Raw genomic sequence first — 25651 nt, 5'->3', positions numbered from 1 at the left:
TCTTACTCATGGTTAAATGGACACCAGACAGACTAACAGGGAGAGCATCAATAAAAGAAAATCATAGGATAAATACAAAAACGCATGAAGGTCAGCCAAAAAAAAAAAAAAAAAAAAAAGCAAGGTTCATAACCTACATTCCTGAAAAATTGACTTTTGGAAATCTAAGGATTTCACATGACAATCTCAATATGACTGGCATAAATTTATGCTAGCGCTATGTATTAAATATGCAGGACCGAGGAGAAGTGAGAGGCGAGGGTCCGCTCTGAATTCAGATCAGGAACCAAACCACTGGAAGACCCCAACAGGATTCCAGTGTGGGTTGCCAGGGCAACATGAGCAGGAACTTTCAACCATGGCAGCTGAAGTGCAGAAGATGAAGAGGAGAGCGCAAAACACCGAGGAACGTGGGGGTGGGGAGGGGTATCTGATTACAGGGACAAAACTGGAAAAACAATGGACGCATGCTGGGGACATCCAAACAACAGAACAAAACAAAGCAAGTTTGGAGAATGCTTGGGATGTTCCAGCAGATGATGAAGACGAAGCTTGTGCCACAGCCTGCCAAGTACTTGTTTTGGCTGTCGCTTGGTAACCAGTACCCCCCAGCTCCATCGCACGCATACAAACACGCACACACAAAAACACACAAATGATTACACCAGTAATTTTACCTTTAAGGGTTTTCACCTTGCCACACCGAAAGCACGGGCGAGGAAGCGGAGAAAAAAAGAAGGTGGATCGCGATGGAACACACACACACACACACACACACACACACACACACACACCTTCCTCACACACACACAGCACTGCAGGAACAAACGGACAACATTCTCTCTGCCCCGCTGCCAGCATCCTTGAAACAACCTGTAAGACAAACGTGTCTCGATGCTTTTATTTAACTGCCGGGCAGCCAGCATCCACCTGGCATCACTAAACACTTAATTAGACAGAAACACTACAGTAGCATACTGTACCACTCCACGCATTTTACAAGGTCTCGTTAGCAAGGCAACCGCGTCACCGAAGCGACAAACGCTACCTACCACCAAGTGACAAAGAGTGCCAACACTAAGGCCAAAATAAGATAAAGGCCTTGGATGATCTGATCGATGGATAAACTCGATCATCCACAGCGCTTTTATGTTTCAGACAATTAACTTGCTATTGTAGTCTGTGTCAACGCAGCCAGCAGATCGGGCACAGATATATGCTTCGCCGTCTGGACTATCAGCATTCTACTGTGCCAGGTAGCCTGATTAGATTTCACTGACATGGGTTTTGGAAGCTGAGGCAGACTTCCAGTTTGAATTAGACATTTTATGCCTGCATATGTTTTGGATCTGACCATTGTAAAGGCTAGAATGTCCAGAAAATAATAAGATCAGATTTCACTCACTCTTGAATCTTCAGGCTTCTGGAAAATGACTTAGACCATCATGAAAGACAAAACATCTCCATTGATGCTCAGAGTAATGTAATTCCTTGGTTAGCAGAGCATTGATGCAGGGAAAGGCACTCTGGAACTCTTCAAAAAAAGTACAGTCATGGCCCTCCTTCCATTATATGGTTGTAGTAAAATTCCACTGAAAACTTATATGTCATGTATCAAACACACTCACTTAAACCTTCACCAAGGCTTAGTCACCTTGGATTCACAACAGCTACAATGGATTCAAAGTTTCATCGTGGAAAAGAATGAAAACGTCAAAAGACACTTCTCAAACTCAGTCTGTCGGTATGCAGTGCAGTGTTACATACAAAAATGGTCTTTGAGGAGCCGGGCACAATGGCTCTCCATTGTTGTGACCATGCTACATTCATACTAGCATAGCTGGCGCTAAGACATCCCCACATGCTGCACGGTGTTCATATAATAGAAAGCAAATATTCAAAAAAAAGTATATCTAATTACAAACTGCATACATAAAACTATTTCATACATTAGCTGCTCTTTGTAGCACCTTCCATGCACTCAAAGCTATGAATGCTAGCTTGCCCAGAAAAGTAGCGTAACAAATATCTTAACTTAGCTGGCTTGTTACCAACATTAATTAATTAATTAACCATACATTAACAGAGAATTAATATATATTTATATGGAGCATTAAAGAGAGCACATTAATAGTCTTGGAGCAGCTTCTGCACTACGTTCAGGTGTAGCTAGCTCTTACACAGGGCTAACAGTGCTGCAACGGCTAGTGCATGATGTAAGTTATGGCAGCAATGGGCACGCAACACATTTAAAAATGACATTCACCAAAAAATATTCCTGGGGGAAAATACATTAGTCTAACATAATAATAATGTGGCCAAATGATGAGCACAATACAAAACAGCCATATAACCTAATTCTGTGTATTACATTAATCCATAGAAATTTATTGTCCAGGCTGCTAACCCAAAAGCTAACCACACTAGTGACAAACATTAGCTTTTTATTTAGCTGTATTTTTACAAAATGTCATTGCCTTAAACATTCTCAGAGGGATAATGCTGCAGGAGTAGTGATGTTTTGATACTATAAAAAAAAAGTGTTATGGTGGAGTCCTCCTTTAACTGGAAAATATGTATTTTCCAATACCAGCTTGACATAACAATCACAGCGATACATCTTTCAAACCTTCATAGTGACATAATGGATGGCAGGCGTCAATCAACCATGAGAGGAAACCAGGACCGATCTGATGTTGCGGAAAGACACTCAACTGTACTTAGATGTGTCCTACTGCCCATGTTGGATGGCAAGCCTGCTTTAGCGGTGCTGCACTATGTAATTTGCAGGATTCATGCTAAAAAGAGACAGGGGAGAACCGAGCAAACAAGTCTGATGATTTACAGTGTGGGTTTTGGAGTGTCTTTTTAACCAGGATGAACGAGGACAGACAAGATAAATGACGAGAAAGGCTCTCCTCACATGTGCAAACAATTTTCCACCGCAGAACAACCAGGGGCCAAATGAACTGTCTGTTCAGTATGTGAAGCGTGAACAAATGCCTTTCACATTAAGTCAGGACCCTGGAGACCTAGATAGTGTGTGTGCGCATGTGCATGTGTGTGACTGGAGCAAGAGCGAGAGAGCATGGCTGTGTATGGTTACGGCTTATATGCGTGCGTACACACCTGCGTGAGCGCTGATTTCTCATGCAAATAAAGGCAAGCACCGTAATACAAAAAATCATGGTTCCCTCTAAATACTCAATTTAAATTCAACCAATGCCATGTTTAGATTAGATGTATGCTGCAGGCGGATAATCCTTTGACCTAATTGGCTAAAATGATGCTTGTGATCTGAAGGTGGTGTTGGCAAGGTAACCTGGGGGGATGCGGGAAGATGAGGGTAAAAGGTTGTATCACCCAGTATTCTTTACAGATATGAAATGAACTGTAAAGAACCTTCAACCCAATGCCATGAATAGAAGAAGAGGAAGAAAAAGATGAGGATGAGGAACGGTGAAGACAAGTATGTTCAAACTGATGAGGTCAGCTGACAATGACAACAAGGACAAAGTTAATTGAAAACAGCCATTAAAGTGACTGCTGTGAGCCGCTGCTTTAAGTGCAACACACTCAGGCAGCATTGCAGAGTAATGTGATATGTGTCGATTCACACCTGTAGCACACACACATGCAGAGGGAGGAACATGATATGGAGGTAGTCGAGACAAAGACAAGACAACAACAAAACCCCAAACCGTCAAATGGATTCATGGTCTTCACAGGATGAATCCTACTGACTTTTTCCTCAACCGCCAACAAACAGGTGACATTTTAGGTTTGCAGTGAACTGTTTCCACAATTGCAGGATAGATTGCTATGAACTTTGGTACAGACATCTGGGGTGCCCAGAGCATGAATGCTAATGCCTTTGGTGATCCACTGACTTCTCATCCTGCATAATTTCTCAACATCTACTGTACAGGATGACTTGGCACACAGCTTGGAACGGACATTCATGTCCCAACGACTTTCCCTCTCACCTTTCATAACATCATCAGCAGGTTGGGATGTTCAGTTCAGAGTGAAATGTCTTAACAACTATGATGGTTTGGCATGAAAATTTGGACCAAATGTTCACGGTCCCCTCAGGATGAATTGTAATAACTTCCTTGATTCCTTCACTTCAGTCAAACTTTAAGTTTGCATTTAGTGCTAATAAGAATATGTCTGAACTAAGATCGCAAGCGTGGGAAAAAAAAAAACCATACATTGTGAGCGTGTTAGCATGCTAACATTAGCATTTAGTTCAACCCTGAGCACAGTCTCACAGAGCAGTGAGCGTTGCTATAGACTTGAGGGTGAGACACAAGCATCATCGCAGGTGTATGTGAGCCAGCTTGTCAAGATACGCCACTGTCTGATTCCAAATCATCAATCTGCATCAACTCTGCAGAAAAGCAGCAATTTATCTGCTCTCTCAACTGTGTGGTACACACATCAAATGATACACAAACATTGATGTGTGTTGCATTTCAGTGTTGTTTACTATGAATATTAAGACTGATGTGACTCACCATATTGTTGCAATATTACATATTTATTTTTGGTCCTGATAGGCTGTATGGTTACACAATTTATTCAGGCTCTTATCCCCCAGCCGGGTCATATCACCTGATGCTTATACATACAGTGGATGAGGTGATTATCACATACTTTTATACTGTTTTATATTTTAAATCTTTGGCCATCCAAGAGCCCATAAATTCAGTGTTCTTCTACTTTCATTTATTCCCACCCAGGAGGGCTCTTAAACGAGGAAGTGGCAGGAATTACCCACAATTCCCCTATGGGGGTAGCGGGTGGGATGAGAGTTTGGACTGTCAGCACCCCTTTTGCCGCCCATTAATCACTTAGGCTACTGTGGGACAGGCCGCCAGGGATCAGCAACACACACATGCAGGCACACGCACTCGCAAATTTAAAAAAGGTGTGAGCACAATACCAATGCATAATCTGTCTCTCCACGAAACGATCAATACGCGCAAAATAGAGAAACCTTATTAAACGTTGAGGGCTGTTTCCTCTGCGATACAATTGCACATATTGGAGACACATGCGCGCTGTTCATCGCCACAGAGAGGAGACAGGAATAGAGGGAAAGCGAACACAGCTCAGAGTTCCCTGAGGCTGGTCGACAACTCAGAGAGAGGAGAGAGAGACGGGCACAAAGAGAGCACTTCCAGCAGTGGAGGCTCTCTTCATTCAGAAGCCTGGGATCATGTTTACAGCGTCGTGTCCCTTCCCAGGACGTCTTCAGGGACTCCACACGCATGCATGTGTGTTTATGTCTGTGACAGTGAATAATGATTTTGTTGGATATAATATGTTAATATCATGAAATGTCCTTAAACCTGTTTTCTTTAACATACTGTACATCCTCAGCATGTTAAAGCCCCGATTGTGCAGACTTTCATCCTTCTTATTCTAATGGAAATGTTTGTTTGTAGACTATTTAGACCACCCCAGTGGAAACTGAAGAGTGTGTGTTGCTCTCATTATTACCACTAGGAGTCGCCAAAGTCAGACATTCATATTGTAGTTGTTTGCAAAATCATGTTAATTCAAGCTTTTGACCATGTCATGGGCCTCATTGGCTTTCGTTTGCTTACTTGGGAAGAAAACTAATAAATGTACCTTGACTTGGGTCATGAAGTTTGAAAGATGCTGCCATTTAACAGGGGATTGGAGTGGCTGAAAAGCCGCTATCAACTTGCATTATGGGAAATGTAGGAACCAGCATTCATGGAGCCTGACCCATAAATCACTGAAGCACAGCTTAAAGTCATGTCATTGACCTGTAGTTTGAACTGTTGGTGTCTGTTTGCACACTTTGTGTCAGGAATTCATGTACAACGACAACTGAAAGCCTCTATGTGTACTGTTAAACATGAGGTTTCTCTGCATTTTAGCATAAGCAGTGAAATTCTCTGAGTGAACAGACAAAGAAAAGCACTACAGAAAGACACAACAGAACCATCAACCTCAAAGAAGAAAAAAATCATAATTTAAAGGAAGGCTGTCTGAATTCTGGAGGTGGAATGGAGAGCACCCAAGGAAAAATTGGTAATTTTGGCTTGAATATTTGAGAAAGGAGATCACATTGTCCTTAATAAAAACATCTGACAATTAATTTTTGTACAAATCAATTTGAAATATCGTCACAGTGACAGCAGGGATAGCTTTAAGTCTTGAATTTCAACATGAAGAAATGATTCAGCCCACAGGGATGAGGGAATTCCTTCAGCCTGAAACTGAGTGATAAAATAAGCCTGCTGCCTTTTTACCTCTTTTATATTTACTTAATGAGAGATGGACTGTACACGCAGAGTTTATGACATACAGTTACAGACACAAAGGACCATAGATAATGAGGTGGGTAATACAGAAAAATCTTCTTGTCACTTATATTCTCAGAATTCTCTGTTGGGTTCAGGAACATAATCATGGAGCTGTGTCTGTGACCTCCAACCTCCTCAATATTATTTTTTTTCTTATACTGCTGAAGAAGAAGCACCTGAAGGGAAAGCAGGCATTTTACTGTTGCACTTATTGTATTTTGATCTTGATTCCACATCCACTTTCTTTTCAGCTTTCCTTGAATATCTGCATGCTCTTACAATAAAACACCCATTACACACACACGCACACACACACACACACACGCACACACACACACACACACTTCACCAGCTTTATCTGCTCTTCAAGGACACCTCTGGAGGATGCCTGAGGGAAAGCTCTTTCATGCTCTAAGCCATCAATTGACCAATCAAGGCTTGCCAAAATAAAGTGACTGTTTCCGTCGCTGCTGCAGGGACAGAGGGGAATACACAAGAGCTTTTCTCTGCAACAGCACTTTTACTAGAAAACTAGGTGAACAATTCAGCCTCGTGTCAAAACACTTGCAGCCCAGTCAGAGATGGAATTTGGCCAGAAAACAAACAGATTACAGTGATGTGATGATTGGCCTGAAAGTGGAATGTATGTAAAAAATTGCGATACTAAGGTGGTCTTTATTGCAGCCCTGATTACCCATCATCAAGACAGATGTGACAAGTGAAGTCCTCTGCGCTGCTGACCCTCTCAACGGCGCCTTACATTTGGAACCTCAGAGACTCCAAAACGAAGTGATGAAACAAGAGGGGAGGCAAAGATTCATTTTTCCCACCCATCAATCTGCGCGGCGCTCATAAATGTCAGCCTTAGGGAAATTGAATGGCACCATTTGTCTGTGTTTATTAGGCTGGGATGAACTCGGTCTCAGTGACCTTTCAGAGTACGTACCCATGCCAAGTTAGCTGAGGATCAGTCAAACGCAGAGTTCCTATGAGTGGCAGAACCTGAGCGCGAGCCTCCCTGCGGACTCATCACCTTGATTAAAAAAAGACGACGCAGACGCGGAAGTTCCTCACAAGAAAGGCCGGAGTCCTTTGGGAGAATGTCAATTTTTTTTTATTACTTAAATGCCCAGTCTTAAATGCCAAAGTCCTCGAATCCTGCAAGTCATTATTAAATTGTGGTGCCTTCGTCCTCACAGGCGACTTTGACCAGTTTGTTTGAGTGGATCAAGTTTGAGCTCCTTATAGCTGAAGCAAGATCAAAATTCATTTTTTTACAAAACAAATCAAAGCACTTTTGTTGATTCTGGTGTGATTATTTGGTCTAAATTGCAATAACCAAAAAAGGAAATTGTGTCTATTTTTCAGCCATTATAGCATTTGTGCTCTCCATTTGGCATGTGTTTTTCGGTGGGCTGCCTGTGTTGGCGGCCACTAAAAACTGTTGATAATATCCCTACAATTGTTAGAGCCACACAGACAATTAACCAGCTGGGAGGATGATGTTGTTAGCTGCTGCTGAGTGTCATCTGTGATTTGAGCACAGTCTCTGAGACTCTGAATGTTAGTCTTTGTTATGATTCACATCACAGCGTCACAGGGAGCTTTTCTGACAGTCTGGTCATCACCACAACTGGTCTGTGCAAAGATTTCTGGCTTCTGAAATTCGACTTTTTCAAGTTCTTGCCATTTGGATTCATGTGAAGGCGCCCAGAGCTGCACATTACCTGCAAACGTTTGCATGATCTACAACCAATTCGTCACAAATTTGAGCAAAATAGTTCTGCTGGCTGCTTTCCTGGCAGATTATTTTCCCTTTCATGTTATTCTTTTTTTTTTTTCCAGAGCTGCCTCCAGCCACTGCCAGTAAAACAGCAATGTGTTACACTCACAAAAAGGCTGTGATTGCAAGTGATGTCCCCACCAGACACCACCACCAATCCCCCCCAGCGTCTGTCAATATCCATCACAAAGACTGCTCTTGTTTACACAGTGGAGCTGCTCTCACTTAACTCTGATAAATATAACTATTCATACAGTTATCGTCATATCATCACACAATCATCTAGAAAATAATCACTTAAATATCCCTAAAATATTCCCACTTGAATACAGCCTAAGTGCTTGGTCACTTTAATGGATGGATGTATCATCGGCTATGTTGTACTATTTTTGTCTCCGCTGACATCACTGTTCAATCCTCGTGGGGCTTATTTTTTTGTGATATCAGAACATCTGGCTGAAATCTACTTTAGTGCCACTACTTACGCACACACTGGCGGTAAAGGTATAAAAAGGAGGCTACTACATCCAGTTTCATATGAGCCAAATTACGTTTCAACCCACAATTAAACAAGCGCTGCAAAATTCATGGACAAAAAAAAAAAAAAAAAAAAAAAAACTCCATCAATATTTCAGCCATGGCTTCGTGTGAGTGGATCTGTCTGTTGAGTGCGCGCTCCTCGTCTCCACACTGGCTCTGTGCGCTCACAGGCGCGTCCTTGGACCCCCTCTAAATGTTATCATACACAGTGGCGTGAGTGATTATTATTGTGGTTCCCAAAGTGGGGTTACGGGACCTTCCCCGGGTCACTAATTGATCATTAAAGGGGTTCCCCAAGTCATATGAGACATGTGTTCATTTTACTCTAATTTAATGTAAAGGCGGTTCAAACAAAGGACAGAGATAATAGGAAGTTTCGGTCTGAATGCTGACTCCCCTGCACAGCGCCGTGTGACAACAACAAGATGCTCGTGAACATGGACCACCATGTGATGTAATGGAAGTCTGAGGCGACACGGTGCACATGTCTATTAGTGACATGAAACCTTTACAAAGTCCTGATCTTTCAACAAAGCCCGGTGTCTGACAACATCCACCGCGCGTCCAGGTGGACCACCTGGATGCGTAAAAACCACACCGTGCCTCCGTCCTTCCGGGAGCCGCGCAGCGTGCGTCTGCAGCGGCAGCCTCCAGCGAGAACAATAACTTGTTTCTGAGGATGTGCGCTGTGGCTGGAGTGATGGATGGTGGAAGGTGACAAAGAGGGGTGTAGTGGTAATGGTGTATGAACCAGCCGGTCGTGACGGGACGGGACGAGGAGGGGTAGGCTACTTACGCTGCTGTTCTCTCCTGTCCAGTGAACCATCGCCTGGTTGTGGGTCGCATCCCCTTTGAGCACGAACGAACTGCTGAGCAGGGACATTTGTTTTTCCCGGGACAGTGCTCTCCTGAAGCGGGGTGAGCTATCCGCGCCAACGGCTTCCTGGTCACCGTCCGTCGGTAAGCCCGGCGGGGAGCCTCCGTCTCCGCCGCCCATGTCAAACGTACGGTCCTCCCCGCCGCGCCGGTTTAAAGCCCCGCTGTCACAGCGCACGGGTCCCGGCAGTGCCATCCAGGCCGAGGCGATCAACAGAAAGACGAAGAGGTGCGAAGGAACGGAGACCGGGTTTTCGGGGCGCAGAGATGCCATTCTTTGCGCCGTAGAAGCGCTCGTATCGCGGAGACTGATGGAGAGACTGCTGATGCTTGTGGAAGATAGATAGGTGTATACTGTAAGTCGAGCGAGAGGGAGAGTGAGGGAGAAGGAGGGAGGGAGGGAGGGAGGGAGGGGAACTAGAGCGAAGGCAGCTACTGGGAACAACGTGGACGCGTCTCTGTGCCAAGCGGGATGCACAGGACGGCGCAGCGGTGCCATCTGCTGTCCTGCAGCTGCAGCGCCCTGCGCCCACACTACTGTACTCAGTGCATCTTCATGAAGTGTCACTACAAGAGGAATTCCTATTTTAAAGATGGCTTGACTTACTTCAAAGATGCACCGTTAAAACACTTTTTCACCTCAAGTGTATGTGAATGATTATTAGTCTCTGAGGGCCCACATGAGCCTGGAGATGGAAAGTGGGGAAAAAAATATCATTCTTAAAAGACTTATTGATTCTTTGACAACACTTTATGCATTTCTTGCTGCGGAGCCACTGACAGAGGAGCAAGTGACCTGGAGCCCTTTAAACACACTGGATCCTCTGCTCGGGTTTAGGTTTGATACTCAGTGAAATAAATTTAAAAAAAAAATCCCTATTCATTGACAGACAACACTCAGTTAAAGTGTTGTTTTGACCCAGTATTATTGTTTCAATGTGGGGTCATTTTTCCAAAAACTAAAACCTATTATTGTTTCCAAACTGATTTATTGTAGCTCCGTTTAAACTTACATGTAACTATTTGTTCCTGTATTTATGTAGTTTTGAATGTCATATGCACTTCATTTTGTACATCTAATAGGAAATGTGTGACCATTTTTAGGTGAAACTGGAGCTTGTTGTATCCAACAAGAAGACAGAACAAGAAGATAGAAGAGGAAGAAGAAGATGCTTAGTGAAATTATTTTTCTCCGCATTTGACCCATTCCTCCGCGGCAGACCAGGAGCGGTGGGCTGCCAGCTGACAACGGCACCCATGGACCCAGTTCCTTTCGTCACCATTGGTCAGGTGGTGATCTTCTTGCATGTTTTTAGTGGGGGAGGGTTTATGGAGGATACCCCAGATGAACATGGGGAGAACTCAAGCAGGCAGCAAAGGCATTGTGGAGGACACGCTCCCGGCAGGAATCGAACCCAAAACCTTCTAGCTGTGAGGCGACAGTGTTACCACCCTGTCCCCAAAGGGTGGTCAAAATAATAATAATTTTAGTTTGGGTGGCTAACTCTGCAGTAATACAAAAGTATAATGCTAACACACAGCCAAAACTGGTGCAGAATAAAGTTAATCAAGTGTGACTGGTGTTGGGATGCTAGTTTGAGCCCAGACAACATAAGGAAACAACACAAGAGATCTATTTACCAAACGTCCCTGAACAGGTGGAACAATGACTGAAGACTGGTCCTGAGGAGAATTTGCAAATGTTACAGGTCAGCAGTTGCCCCTAAATTCTCCCTGGGTTTAAATTTGTTTCATCTTTTTAAAAAAATGCTGCATTTCTTTAATTAGATTTTTGTTCCCAATTTAAAAGATAAAAACTATCAGATGTCCTAAAGCGGTTGGAAACACTCCCCAAAAAAGACACTGCCAAGCCACATTTGCATGCAGCCAGTCCACTCACTGCCTCACTGCCTGTGATGGTGGCCAGCTGGCCAAGAGGTCAGAGTTCACATTAAGTAATAGCTCTCTTCTGTGTCCATCCTCCTATCCAATTATAGGCAGAGGCTGGATTAACCCATGACTGGGTGGTTCGGGATTGGGGTCAGACGTCTCTTCAGGGCAAACCACAAGGATTTACCTTTGCTGTCTGACATTAAGCTGTGACCACAAAATCCCAGTGACCATTTTTGTATTCTATCATGTAGATTATTAGTTTTCTTTATCATGATTCCTGATCCTGAAAGTGCAGCACATAAAGAAAGTGCTCTAAAAGACAGGATTAACCTGCCTCACCAGCCAGTACCAGGGTTAGTTTGTAGGGTCTTGACATTTTGTATCAACAGCACTGTATTTTTGCAGCCACACGCAGTGCCATGTGATGTGGGAATGGTGGAATAACGCAAATAATGGAAAGTGAGCAACTGCTCAGATGCTCAGTGGTCTCAAAAGTCGTTGGTTCACTATAAACTGAAATAGAAAAGGGGGTTCCATGCCTAATCTTGAGGTCCTGTTTTAGGATGAGGGCCTCCAGTGATGTTTTAGTTGATATTGTGCACATTCAGATACATTTAAAGTTCATTAACTAAGCAACACAGAGGCTCAATGGGGGTCCTTGGCTTTTACCCTGGGGTCCTCTAGCAGATTATTCCAGCTCCGTTTCTGGGGTTTAACAGGTGAGTTTAAATTGTATCTTGTAGGTTTTATCAATGTAATGAGGAGTCAAAGGTTGGCTAAGCTAAATATGCTAACAAATATGTTTAGAAGTCCATCCATCCATCCATTATCTATACCGCCTATCCCTTTCGGGGTTGCGGGGGACTGGAGCCTATCCCAGCTACAATGGGCGAGAGGCGGGGTACACCCTGAGCCGGTCGCCAGCCGATTGCAGGGCCACATGTAAGGACAAACAAACAATCATTCACACTTTAGAGTCATCAATTAACCTAATGAGTATGTTTTTGGTCTGTGGGAGGAAGCCGGAGTACCCGGAGAGAACCCACGCATGCACGGGAAGAACATGCAAACTTCACACAGAAAGGCCCCGCCTTGACCCGGGGATCGAACCGGCAACCTTCTTGCTGTGAGGCACGCGCACTACCTGCTGCGCCACCATGCAGCCCATGTTTAGAAGTCATTACTTAAAAAAGAAAATGGTCAGTTCAAGCTTTAAGAATCAACACAACTTTCAATGTATTGACAAAAGTCAACATCCCCTTTGGACTTTTGATGACTTACTGTTACAAGAAATGTTATCACAGAGAATGTCATTTATTTATTTAACAATATTTGACAAACTGGTTCTCACAGAGACTGATCATTAAGTCTGCGTTTCCTCAAATCTATACCCCACGCTTCCTGTTGATGGTTTGGGACAGACCGTTTCTCGCAGGTCGTTTCTCGCTACCTGCAGAGCTGGCTTTGTGTACGATCTGGATTAGCATCTTCATCGCTATTAGCTGCAGTTACTTGCTGGAATTCCACGTCATGTTAGCTAGTCAGAGCTGATGAGGCTAAGACAGGCGTGTGGTAAAATTTCTGGAAAAGTGCTTCATATAAATTTACTCTCAAACAGTATTTTGACGGGTCCCCAGCGCGTTGCTTCATCTCGAAATAATAAAAATGTCAATAATTGTGATCATGTCATTGTGGTAATGTGCATGTACATCATTTTAAATGGTCATTACGACATAAATATACAGTATAATGATCACTTAGACCTTCAGCTTGCCCAAAGAAAAACATACCATCATGTACATTTTGATGATATTTAAAGCTGAGTGCTGCTGTAAACAGACGCTGCAGACTTCTAAACTCAGTCTTTAGGAGACAGGGTTGGACATTATTATTTCAGCAGAACCTCTCCTTAAAGACAGAGCTCTGCTCATGCTGACCTACGAGCGGTATCAGTGCTGAAAAGGTGATCTTTGTCAATTATTTACATGCCAGAGTCCTTCTGTTGTTGTTGCTGCTTGGGAATAAATGGACGGAGCGATGTTGTTGGCTCAACTGGTCTCAGATCAGTGCACTCAGGTGTCCAGAGTGGCAGAACAGGAGCGGAGTTAGTTTGAATATTTGATGGCTTTGAGGGCAGAAGGCGCAGCCGAATTACAAGAAGGAGAGAGGACAAAGTAAAATTCAGCCTTCAAACTTAAGCTCTCAGCGGATAAAGGCTGAGAAAGAAACTCCTTAAGAAAAACAGGAGCTATGAGTAAACAAAGAGCAATGGTGTATTCATTAAAAGTCAGTTGTTGCTCTCTAAGGGTGACGGAACGTTTTCGAAAATATGTGACTGCTGAACCTCAGGGGCAGCTGGGGCTCAGGAGGTAGAGGGTGTCACCCACCAATCAGAGGTTCGCAGGTTCAATCCGTGAGCTACAAGTCACTCCCTGCATGTCTGCATGTCTGTGTGTATGCGTGAGTATAGAAGCAACAACAGGAAGTATCATCCTCTGAACGACTGGTCGGTAGACTAGAAAAACACACTTGATAAATGCAGTCCATTTATCTCCTTTCTGTGTCTCTCAGCCTGACAAGCTGCGAGGTCCATTTGCAAATGATTGACTGAATATTACAATAAACACCCAAAAGACGACTCTTCAACTCTATTATGGAGAATTTCCATGACAGCACTGTTCTCCGGCTCTTTTGTCATTTCCTTTTCTCTGTCCGCATTGAGAATCCACAAACTTGAGTTTTAGTGAAGTTTCGAAGCAGAAACATCACATTTTGGCAGAGGAAAACCATCGCGGACTAAGTCAAAGAACCACAGCTGGGTTAAGTAACGCGAGACAGCCGAGGAAGGGGCACGGCACCAAGGGCTTCCAGGTTACTTCTCATGATTTTTCATTAGCTGACTTATTTAGTCGTTTTTTAACAAAATAATTCAACAGACAACACTGTAAATGATGCATGTGCCTGGAAAATATTAAATAATTCAGCCGACATTAATAATATGTATCAAAATGGAAATTGCACCTACATGTGATGCCTACAGAACCCACAGATCAAAACACAGCCTAGTTATCCAGCTGATCTGGCAGGACTTCAAATAAAAAATTTACTCATGATCTTAAAAATAGGTCTATTTTCCGTGTTTGCTGTGTTTTTCATGCACAAGTGAGGGACAGCAGATGATGGCAGCGTGTGCACCCTCTATGACCTCTATTGCTAGGATACTGCCTGTAATTGTGCCTCCTAAACTGGAGCTTAAATTTAAATATTTCATACCGCTGTGTGTCTGGGTGTGTGCTGGAGTGTGTGCAGGAGGAAGGCGAGGGCTACGGCTGCAGGAGCTTCAGTGTAATCTGTTTTAATCTAAAAGACAGGCCCAACACAAAAGCCAATTAGGGTGAAAATTAAATGGAAAATGTAAGCTGCATTTGTCATGATCACCCAGAGGATTCGGACTGGCCGTGAAAATAACAAACTTATTTTACCTTGCCGGGAGAAAGCGTGCAGAAAGTGGAGCTGAGTTAATCGACTTTTGTGAGAGAAGGGAAAACATTTGGCCGAATTCTTGCGAAAACTTTTGCAAAAACGTCAATTTTTTGCGAGTGAAACTAAACTTTTCTGAAAGAAGAGAAAACCTTTTTGAGACAAAGAAAACCTTTTTGGGGGGAATAAGAACACTTTTGCAAAATTCTCCTGTCTAATATACATTCCTGCATTTCACCATGTCCGGTGTGAAGCTCCAGAACTCATTCACATGGTAAGAATGTGAAAAAAGGGACACACCAGAGGTACATGTTGTCTGCAGCGGATATGATTTTATTACAAGGAAAATATGCAAGTTTTGGTTGATTCATTATTGAATACATTACAGTGTGCAGTGTACACGGGGAAATAATAGTAATGAGGATGAAAGACACAATTAGAGTCACGCATTCTCTAATTGGAGTAATTTGGAGTAAATTACAGTGAAGCTAAACTTCAGATCATCCTGCAGGCATGTAAGAGCACAGTTTGGTACAGATTGTACAGAATGTGAGCGAAGGAATGAAAGAAACCAGCTGATCAATAATCAATCAACACCAAGAAATCAAGCCAGCACTCTCACAGCTATCCCCACTAAAGAGGCCACAGGCAGCTGTTGAGAGTCAAAGTCTCTTGCAGTTCTCCAGCGGCTCTGTAAAACTAATGCACATTAATCTTCATAACATCCAATTATCTGTGAAAATTTCATGACGAACAAAGCTACGTTCAGCAGCCGCTCGGCTGCATGCTAACAAGCTGGACTCCCGCGGTCGAAGGTTTGCCCCCCCCCGAGCTGTCTCTGCACTCGGATGATGCAAGAGCTGCTTTATTCATCCATACTTCTCATCTGCAATCGCACACACACAAACAAGAGTGCCACAGACACCCATCAGTGAGGGCCATGAAATATTTACTGAGTTTACTTTTCCGAGAGGTTATGATGAGGAGATGCATTATTTCACGTACATAAACATGACCTATGAGTGAAAAAGCTACAATCTCTCAGGCCTTCTCTGGGGACTAAAGGCCATAAATCAATATTGTTTATATTCATGATTAATCAAATGACTATTAATAATGTAAAAGTGCAGCTCCCCTCAGCTCGATGCAGCTTTTTAGAGTGTTTTAGCTCATTTATTTGGCTTTCTGAAGCTCTGATAAACTCGCTTAAAGAACTTCCCCAACACCAAAAAGCACCAGTGTTGACAGCTAGTGACTAAAGTTCAGGAGTTAGTTAAAGAGCCAAATGTGTATTTTTCTGTGTTGGTTGAGAGCAAAAGCAAAGCTAAAGGGGCTGTAAATATTCATCAGCTAGCCAGAAACAAACTCCAAATAAGAGCTAATGTTGCTTCATTTGTGCAAACAGATCATTTCTCTTGCCAACATGTTTTTCCACATCAGCATTATAAGGTCATATGTCAATGTAAGTGCATGTAAGTAACAAAGCTGCCACAGCAAGGAGGACATGGAGCAGAGTTGTGTTTCTGGCCACGTGACAAATATATACCCAATATTTAGCTCTGTTTTGGTCAAATAATGGGGAAAAATGGCTCTGGCTCTTTAGCTGCTTAACACACACGCCATCGCTACATGGCTAACTGTGTCTGTCTGCTGTTTGGCGCTAGCCAAGTAGCATACAGTGGGTTGATCGAAGCTCTTTTGCTACCAACATCTGCCCACTGCAGCTGCAAAAGGTTAACGAGAGGAGTGGAAGTGAGCCAAAACAGTAAACTTGCAGACGATAAAACAAAATCAGCAGCTGAAAGACGACATTAAGCTCTGCAGAGCTGAGAGCCGCTGCAGAGCGGAGTGGTCATTCTCTGTGGGTTTGTTACTACAGGTGAGCTCTTTGGTGTAGCTTTAAGTAAAAGTACATGACAAAAGTATAAAAAGAAGTACTGCTAAATAAAATATTTCTTAATGCTATGATCATTTCTAGGCTCTATGGTGAAGCATAAACACCTTGAAGTCGTACTTCAAACACAGTTTAATGGGATGTTCCACCCTAATAAAGAGCCAGCCACCAACTGACCCTGCTGACCCCCTGACGAGTAATTACCTCGGTTCAGGATCCTTAAAGCACACACACACACCTTTAGCCAGGCAGACACCAACGCTCCCCACCAATATTTCATATCTTGCATGGTCTAAGAAGTGTGACCATCAATTAAGGGCCACACGGGGCCCGCCCCCCCTCTTCTAACACCCGGCATACAGGTCCCGGCGTCCCAGCAGTCACGCTCTGTCGTCCCAGATTAAAAGCAGCGAGGTTGATAACTCACCCCAACCGCCGGATACACACTTGGACAGGAAGAAACAAGGGTCTCTGAATGCCTCGGCGTCGCTCTGCGGCACTGGAGCATGAACAAACAATGCTGCAGGCCTGCAAGTACTGGACAAATGTACACGAGTGTTTTCATGTTCGCCACTTAATGCACGGCGACGTGTACATTCTGCTCTGTACTTACCCACACTGAATTCACCAAACCTCATGCACTGAAGCCAATGAATGCATTTCATACAGCATACTTTTTTCTCATTGCCAACAGTGAAATAATAAAATACATGATTCAAGCACACTGAGTTTGTACCCTTGTGTTGAGTGCACTTACAATGAGTCAGGCCACATCAGTTCATGCTGGTCTGCATCTCGAGTGGATAACAGCATACCTGATGTCATGTAATTAAAACCCTAGTTTTAGTCCAAATATCTACATTTTTAATGAAGTGGTGAATTGAAGGGTTGATTCAAATCAAAAGCTGTTTTCATGTCAAATAATGATGTTTTTCTGGCAGATAAACCTGCATTAATAACCAAATATGCAACTTTCTCTTCTTTCACACCCCTGTGCTAACCCATTTGAGCGGTTCAGTGTTGTGTCATGAGGCTGGGTTGTGATGAGTGATGTGCAGAGCTGCATCATAAGGCTGCTTTAATTCTCACAGCAATCACTCTGACCTACAGTAGACCTTCAAGGATGACGGGCTAATCAGAGATGTGGGGGCCAGCTTTGGTTGCTTTAACCCATCTATTAGCACAGAGGAGGATGTATATGTTCCTCTTGTTGTCTGAGTTGTATGGAGTTTGGCTGATGCATTTGGGAGGAACAATACGGATATTTTTGGATTGATCACTTCTAACAAGGCCGATTTTCTAAAGGTATTATGAATTGTAACTTGCGCTGTGATGTCTCTTATAGTCTGGAGGATGAGGTCGCGTGCAGGAAGATTTTGAGTGACTATAGACAGACACTGCTTTGCTGCAAAAGTTTAGTATATTATTTTCTTGTTGCTTTCTCTGAAAAGCAAAATTGTGCAGAGTAATTCCATCTTTGTCCTTTTTGACCACAGAAAGAGGGCACAATCACCCTGTTGGAGTGAAGTATAATTAGAAAACAAACCAAACAGTTCTGTGTTTATGTCCACGGTGATTGAACCGTGCAGTTTGAGCCACATTTCCACAGTTTCGGCCGTTGAGGAATGATCAAAATGTGTGTGTCCAACTTCATGAGCCACTGCTGCAACACACCTACTGTAGGAGAAATCAGGAGAGTCCTGCCACATTCAGATAATCCCCACAGGATGACATGTTAGATGTTGTGTTTAGACTGTGTTGAAGTTTAGAAACTTTGCCATTCAACCTTTTAACCAACAGTGGGCAGGCCAAAGCCAGAAGGAGCCCTCTGTACCAGCCAGACAGCTACTGTCACCACCAGCCTTGAAAGAGGATGTTTTGCAACGTGTGGGTTACACAGAGTCCAGTCCTGTGGCTATGGCTGCTTTTAGATGGGATCAGACCACACTTTGTATGAACTAGTTTGTTTCAGGCTCCAAGCCTTCAGAGGTCTAAGTGTCCACTGAACCGTTCAGGAGGATAAACCTCTGCCAAAGGGACTTTCACTACCTGGTAATCCACTAATCTCTTACAACTGATCTATAAAGCATTAGAAGATGTTTTACTGTATACACCATTAATAAAGCCATTATTTTGTCTTACGTTTCATTTGGTGCCTTAGTAGAAAGCAGTCTCCTGCAGAATGATATTCTTGTCAAGACAGAAGCTTCTGAAACTGAAAAGAGACCGTCATGTGAAAACCTGTTAGTATCTTATCAAAAAAAAGTTAAATATATATCATTGTCTTATGCTGAGCCGTTCCTTCACTAAATGTGCAGTATCCACGGATACAGTAGAATGAGTTTGTGGTAAAAGCCTCTGACACAGCATTTAGACCATGTCAGCACAACATGACTCAGCAGTAAAACTCAGAACAAGTTGTGCCGATAAAAGCCACACTTTAAAAGCCTTCAGCTGTGTTAACTTCCACCACCCTTAAAGCCTCTTCACTCCAGCAATAAACACATCAGAGCAGTGAGAGTCAGAGCAGAGCAGTTTTATTCTGCCTTTGCTTGATGCAAATTTTTGCTTTGGGAATAGAAATACGTTTCCATTTGTCAGATTTCCCCAGAGAGCCCGGCCACTTTCCACCATCCCTCCCGCCCACATGTCTCACTCAATCAAACCCACCCCTAGGGTTTTATTTTCAACAGAGCTAAACATCTGAACACCGGCGCAAGAGCCTCCCGGTGCCTCTACCCTCCAACCGCCACCATCCTGGACCCGAGATAGGGTAGTGAAACCCACCCTGGTGTAGCAACGCTAATTGTAACAGATTTGTTTATTGTGCAAGGCAAACGTCTTAATTGTTGTCAAGGGAGCGTGGGGAGGAAGAGTGGATGGATGGAGGTGGGAAGGGGTGTGTGTGTGTGTGTGTGTGCATGGCTGGAGTGCAGAGGCTGACATGCTCATCTGTGGGGAGGAGGGGAAATGATGCGCTGTCACATCAAGAAATGTAGCGGTGAATTATTACTCCCACAAGTTATTCCGTGCTCAAGGTTAGCCCAGGGTCCTCCGCTTGAGTCAGAAGAAGGAGGTGTCACAGGGGAGGCGCCGTCTTGTGTTTGCATAGATCTGTATGCAAGCGTCCTCACACAACCTCACTGTTATCTTCAATCCCTCATGAAGGTCTAGGCTGGCTCAATGATGCACGGGTGTCAAAGGCATTGTAGAACAATAGAGGTACAACAGGGCTAAGACCAGCAAGCCACGAGTCCAAGTCTGGAAAGTAAACACTGCCATGAAATTAGGTCCAAACATTCCTTCCCATCATCCTCAGCTGATTAGCAAACCTTAGCATGCTAGCTCACTAAAGTAAGACATAAACATTGCAAACATTATTCCAGCTAAACATCAGCATGTTGTCATTGTGAGCATATCAGCATGCTGATGTTAGCATTCAGCTCGAGGCCCAACTGTCAGTAAACAGTAAACAGAGCCACAAGCACGGCTGTCAACCCTCAGCCTGGTTCAGTATCTATTACAAATGTACATAATACAGAGATAATTAAAGCTTTCTAATACACATGTCAACTCTTACATGAACTGAATGTTTTCCATAATTTCATGGCGACCAAAGCAAGGTTTTTAAGTGCTAATGTGATAGTCTGAGGTATCATTTAATGTCTGTCTTTACTGAATACTTTTATGTCCTGTCACCCTGAGATCCTCTTTTCTTGTTGTTCAAAGATCTAGATGTAGACACAAAGGTGACACCACCTTCACACTTCACCTTTGAACGCCAACTTTTGCCAACAAAATCATTGGGCAGCAATTTGCAAGCCACATTTTTTTTTTTTGACTGAATTAAACAGTCAAAATTTCCATTTGTCAGATATAATTTATTGCAGGTGGATGTCCCATTAAACTGCACCGAAGGGAGCTCTACACTGTGCGGACTCTTTTTCCTGTTTTATCACAGGCCGAACACCTTTCCAGCTAGAATTTTGTTAGCAACACTGAACAAAGTAACCGAGGGATGAAGATTCAAGAAGATGTTGTTGCATATTTCATACCGTGGAGGAAAACAGGCTGGCGGGCCTTTAGTCGCACCCTGCCTTGTCGGCCACTCAGTGAACATCACAAACACGAACTTCAGCGGTGAGCACGCCATCATCACTCACCTCCCTGTAAATGACATTTCACAAGCTGCCTTTTCGAACAATTCTGCCAGTTTCACGTGAGTTTGAGTGCTGTCTTGTTTGGAATTCTTGTCAAATAAGCTGAGAAATTGCTAAAATCAAGTGAAGTTAAGGATGGGGATCAAGTGTGAGGAATATCCATCCATTCATCCATGACTAAATATTAGAATCTGCGACCTGAATGCTTAGTGAATAAAGGCTCAAACTATCAGCGGCACATTTTTTCATCATATTTTTTCTGCTGTTTCTGGTTTATTGGTGTGCAAGACAAAGCTGAAAATACACATTCTTAAGTAAACTGTACATATCAGGTGCATTATTGAGCCCACAGATGGGACAAAAATAATATTTTATGCAGGATGTGCTGAGACCAAATCCTTTTCACTTCGCTGTACTTTTCCATTTAACATCCATACTTGAGTAGTCTCCCTCTCCATTACTCAAAGTGATGGGCTGCAGAGATAGCGGCGGTGACAGGGTCCCTCTCTGCTGGGCTCGCTCTCTCTTTGTGCTCTGTGAGTGTGCTGCTGCATGCATCCCAGAGAAAGACAAAAATGATGAATGAAAGTCCTCTTTTGTGTTGTGCGCTGTCCTGCGGGTGCAGCGCTGAGAAAGCCTCCCTGCGGGCTCTGTGGTGTATTGCATGTGTTCCTCCTGCCATGTCTCATATCAGCTCGACTGATCCAAGGCCATTCATTAAAACATGTGTTTGAATGCCCCCTGCTGGTGCTGTGCACACCCTGCCCTTCAAAGCCGTGGCAATCATCTGACCCTTGTGAGCTATTTTCCTGCTCTGAATCTGATCCGTGTAAACAAACATCCTCTTGGTAATACTGTGAAGGTCTTGTTAGTCTTGTTGGATGAGAAGGGAAAGGGCTCGGAGAAGATCCCAGAACATGAATAATTGAACAACCTTGAATATGTTGTCTTCTAGTTTGCGTGGGGGAAAAAAAGAAAACTTTCAAACAATCTGCATCCACCCAGCTGCTCTCAACCTTTCTTCCATTACAAGCGGGCTTTGATGTGAGCTTTATTTTCCTCCTTGCGCTTGTCTTATGCCTCTCCATCAGCGTCTATGCCCCTCACTCATTTGTGTCTGCCTTCACGCTTTTATATGACACTGGGTTTTGAGGCAAGTTGTTTCGGCGTCTCTGGTAAACAAACAGACAGCTCTGTCTGCCTCAACATCCCCAAGGCTGAGAGCTCACAATGACTATTCATAAGGACTAAATCCTTAACCCAGATAAGCCCCCAACAAACACACTCATCACGTGTCCCCAGTCCAACTTTGGCAGACAGAGGCTGAAATAAGGATCGGGTCAATGAGGGAGATGGGGATTAGACCTGTCACAGCAATGTTATCAAAACATACATGTGATGAAAATATTCATATATTTTTAGATTCAATATTTTAGTTCTACTAAATGACCAAAGGCAACATAAATAGCCAAAAAACAACAACAACAACAACAACAACAACAACAACTCTAATTAACTTGCATATTTATAGAACAGCTGCACCAAGCATACAGCATAAAATGAGCTTAAAATAATAACTGCAACATTAACAAACAGGTCAAGAGTGAGCTGACAAACTCAACTTTGAAGCCAACGAGGACAAAAAGTCAAAGCGCTCGGAAAAACATGAAAATTATAACATGACAAGAGAGAAAAGTCCACATTCTGAACGTGACATGGCCGAAAGTCTCACAGAGTGACAGTGGGAGGAACAGAAACAGGGACAGCCTCCCTTGTGTGGGCTCTGCTCAGCCAATCAGCCATGAAAGCCACATTTCTATTGGCTTTCAGATGCTGTCCTCTGCGTCCTTTTTACGTCCCACTTGTATTATGTGGAGGCGGCATGAGGAGGAAGCATGTGTTCAGTTAGGAAAGAAAATACCAAATGGATTTTTTTAAAAGCCAGCTTTATACTACAGAAGAACAAACATTTACTATTATCTAGTGCTGTCAAAAATATTGCGTTAACGCGTTAATGCAAAACAATTTTAACAGTCTTTTTTTTTTTTATTTTGTGACCTAGTGAACTTGTAGTTTTTTATAAGCTGTGGCCACTGCTAGTAGCGTTAGGAAAACTACAGGATCCGATTATAAACCAGAAACAAAACAATAGACACGCCGCACACACATGTTTGGTGTCTTGCCTGCTCGCTAGCTGGAAAAGAGTAGGTTACCAGTTTGTGTGGATGTCAAGCGCGAAACGCCGAAATGGATGCAAACAAGATTCTGAATGGAAAGTTTAGTTTCAAAAAGTTGCCAGATGGGTCGACTGACAAGACCAAAGTTATCTGTGTGTATTGTTGGTGTGAACTGAATTATCACCGTAGCACATCCAGTCTCAAATACCACTTGATGGCCAAAAACATGGCGAATGCGAATTCTCCGCCGCTTCTTGTCAAAACCAGGTGACAATGGATGGCTTTTGACAGAGGCACATGGATACCGCAACTAAGAACCAGCTTACTGCAGTCATAGCCAAGTAATGTTCATTCTTTCTGGAGAGAAATAAGAGGCTGGGTTGATAAGCCTCTGGTGAATAAACAGAAGAGCATCATAGTCTGACTGCTTGTATGTTCAGAGGAAACTTAAGAAAGGAAAGTTTCAGCCCTGGTTTAACTGCACTATAGGCTGAGTCCTAGTTTACAATGATGTGCACTTTGTAACTTTATTTTGTATCACCCTGTTTTGATCCCTTGGAAAGGTTTTGTTGAAGGGGCTTTTTTGTAACCAAGTTTATTGACAGTGTTGTGTGAATGTGAATGACTGCTCAAAATGAGAATGTTAGTGTGAAATATAACACTACACATTGTTTTCAATAAAAAACATTTGCACAAAGCAAGCCTATCCACTTTTCCATGTTGATAACAGTATTAAAATGATCATTCAAGGGACATTTAGAATAGATAAAAATGTGCAATTAATTTGCAGTTAATCGCGAGTTAACTATGACATTCATGGGATTAATCACGATTTAATTATTTTAATCAATTGATAGCACTACTATTATCATTTATTAAGCTTGCTGACTCTGCATTAAGCTTTATGGCTGGTGAGGAGACACGTACGCCCTCTATTGACCGTCAGTATGTAAGACAGCTTCTCAGAGTTGACAAAGCTCCTTCAGAGACACACGAGACTTTAAACGACTGTTTTCACAGGCTGATCTGTGCTCCCTGCAGATTGCCCCTTTAATGAACTTCGGCAGATTTTTTTTATTGAAAGGAAACCTAGTTGGACAACATTCTGTTTAAAGGCTTCAACTTGCAGAGAGAAGCAAACAAACACAGCTAAAAGTTTCCATCAAATAGTGTCTGAGACAGACGCTTCTCGCACGCTTTCCTAACCGCCACATTGCCTGAGTCCCTTTCCCATTAAGCGCGAATCAGGAGTCTTTTAAGAGCTTCATTAATGACAGACATCAAAGTCTGACTCTGCAAGGCCTCATCAAAGCAGAAACAAGAGAGATCCCTGCCTCACCTCATGAAACAAACCTCCTCCTAATGAGGAAGTGCCAACCTGTCTGCTCCGCTTACTGCAAAATGAAGGAATAATTTGCCTCTTCCTTCTTCTCGCGAACATGTGAACAGGTGGAGTCACGGGGCTGGCAAGGAGCACGGAGAAATGGCATGCCTATCAATTAGCTCCGCCTTGTCAGATGTGCACTGAAAGAAAGAGTGAGAAAGAGACAGAGTGGAAATGAAAAGGAGATTGGAGTGTGTGTGTGTGTGTGTGTGTGTGTGTGTGTGTGTGTGTGTGTGTGTGTGTGTGTGTGTGTGTGTGTGTGTGTGTGTGTGTGTGTGTGTGTGTGTGTGTGAGACAGGAAAAGCGAAAAGAAAAAGATGATGCAAGGTTTCTTTTCATTCACGGCGAGGCTGTTTATTTGAGGAGAGCCAGACAGAGAGACCACGCGCCTTTGAATGAGCAGGCTATAACCGGGAGTGTCACTCAAAGGGCTGCGTGGAAGCTACAGGCAATTTGACTGTCACAGCTCTCTTCTCTGCACACATTTCACCTATCACAGCTCCAAGCTGGAGTTCAAGTGATAACCAGCTCTAATATGACTGCTGCTAAACAATGGTGACTCAGATGACATCCTTTATATGCTCCTCTAAACACCTGGAGACACCCCCTCTCTGGTGGCTGAGGAGTGATTTTTACATTTACAGTGAGGATAAAGGAAAAATGAAAGCACTACCTGCAGAATTGCCATCCAATATTAAGCTTGAAGCTCTTTCCATTTAATACACTGAGGAGTATTTAAGGCCAGCTTGCCTCTCAGTAGCAGTGTTTAATGCAGCCTGTGTGGTATATTAAAATGGACCTCCCTATTAGCATCACTGATTCATGAAATCTGTAGAATAACTGAAAATGTAAACTTGAGGCCATGTTTTTGCCATTGGAAAATTTTCAAAGACAAGCATATTTGGAGCTTTTTGTTTTGTTTTGTTTTGTTTTGTTTTGTTTTGTTTTGTTTTGTTTTGTTTTGTTTTGTTTTGTTTTGTTTTGTTTTTGGAGTGACTGATGTAATGTAATAGAAAGGCTGCTTTTTTTTTTACCCCTTGCCACTGACTGGGCACCACATCCTGACAAGAAGCGGTAAATCTGGATTAATAGACACATGAATAAAATGTATCCAGTGCAT

General features: G+C 43.1%; 1 protein-coding gene across 7 annotated transcripts in view; it reads right to left on the bottom strand.

The window, feature by feature from the left end:
- The window catches only part of sorcs2 (sortilin-related VPS10 domain containing receptor 2), a 288796-nt gene extending 278869 nt beyond the window's left edge, over nucleotides 1–9927 (bottom strand). For 6 of the 7 annotated variants that reach the window (XM_070992917.1, XM_070992916.1, XM_070992919.1 and 3 more), the window contains exon 1: nucleotides 9464–9888. In XM_070992917.1, the coding sequence (XP_070849018.1) occupies nucleotides 9464–9817 (354 nt within the window). In that variant the 5' untranslated portion in view covers nucleotides 9818–9888. Of the gene's footprint in view, nucleotides 1–9463 lie in introns of all 7 variants that reach the window. The other variant, XM_070992922.1, reaches the window with a different exon arrangement.
- Nucleotides 9928–25651: the final 15724 nt, after the last annotated feature.

The sequence above is a fragment of the Chaetodon trifascialis genome, chromosome 23 (assembly GCF_039877785.1).
Source record: "Chaetodon trifascialis isolate fChaTrf1 chromosome 23, fChaTrf1.hap1, whole genome shotgun sequence".
Classification (NCBI taxonomy): Eukaryota; Metazoa; Chordata; class Actinopteri; order Chaetodontiformes; family Chaetodontidae; genus Chaetodon; species Chaetodon trifascialis.
Note: the sequence above shows the minus strand (reverse complement) of the source record. Positions and strands in the feature narration are given on the sequence as shown.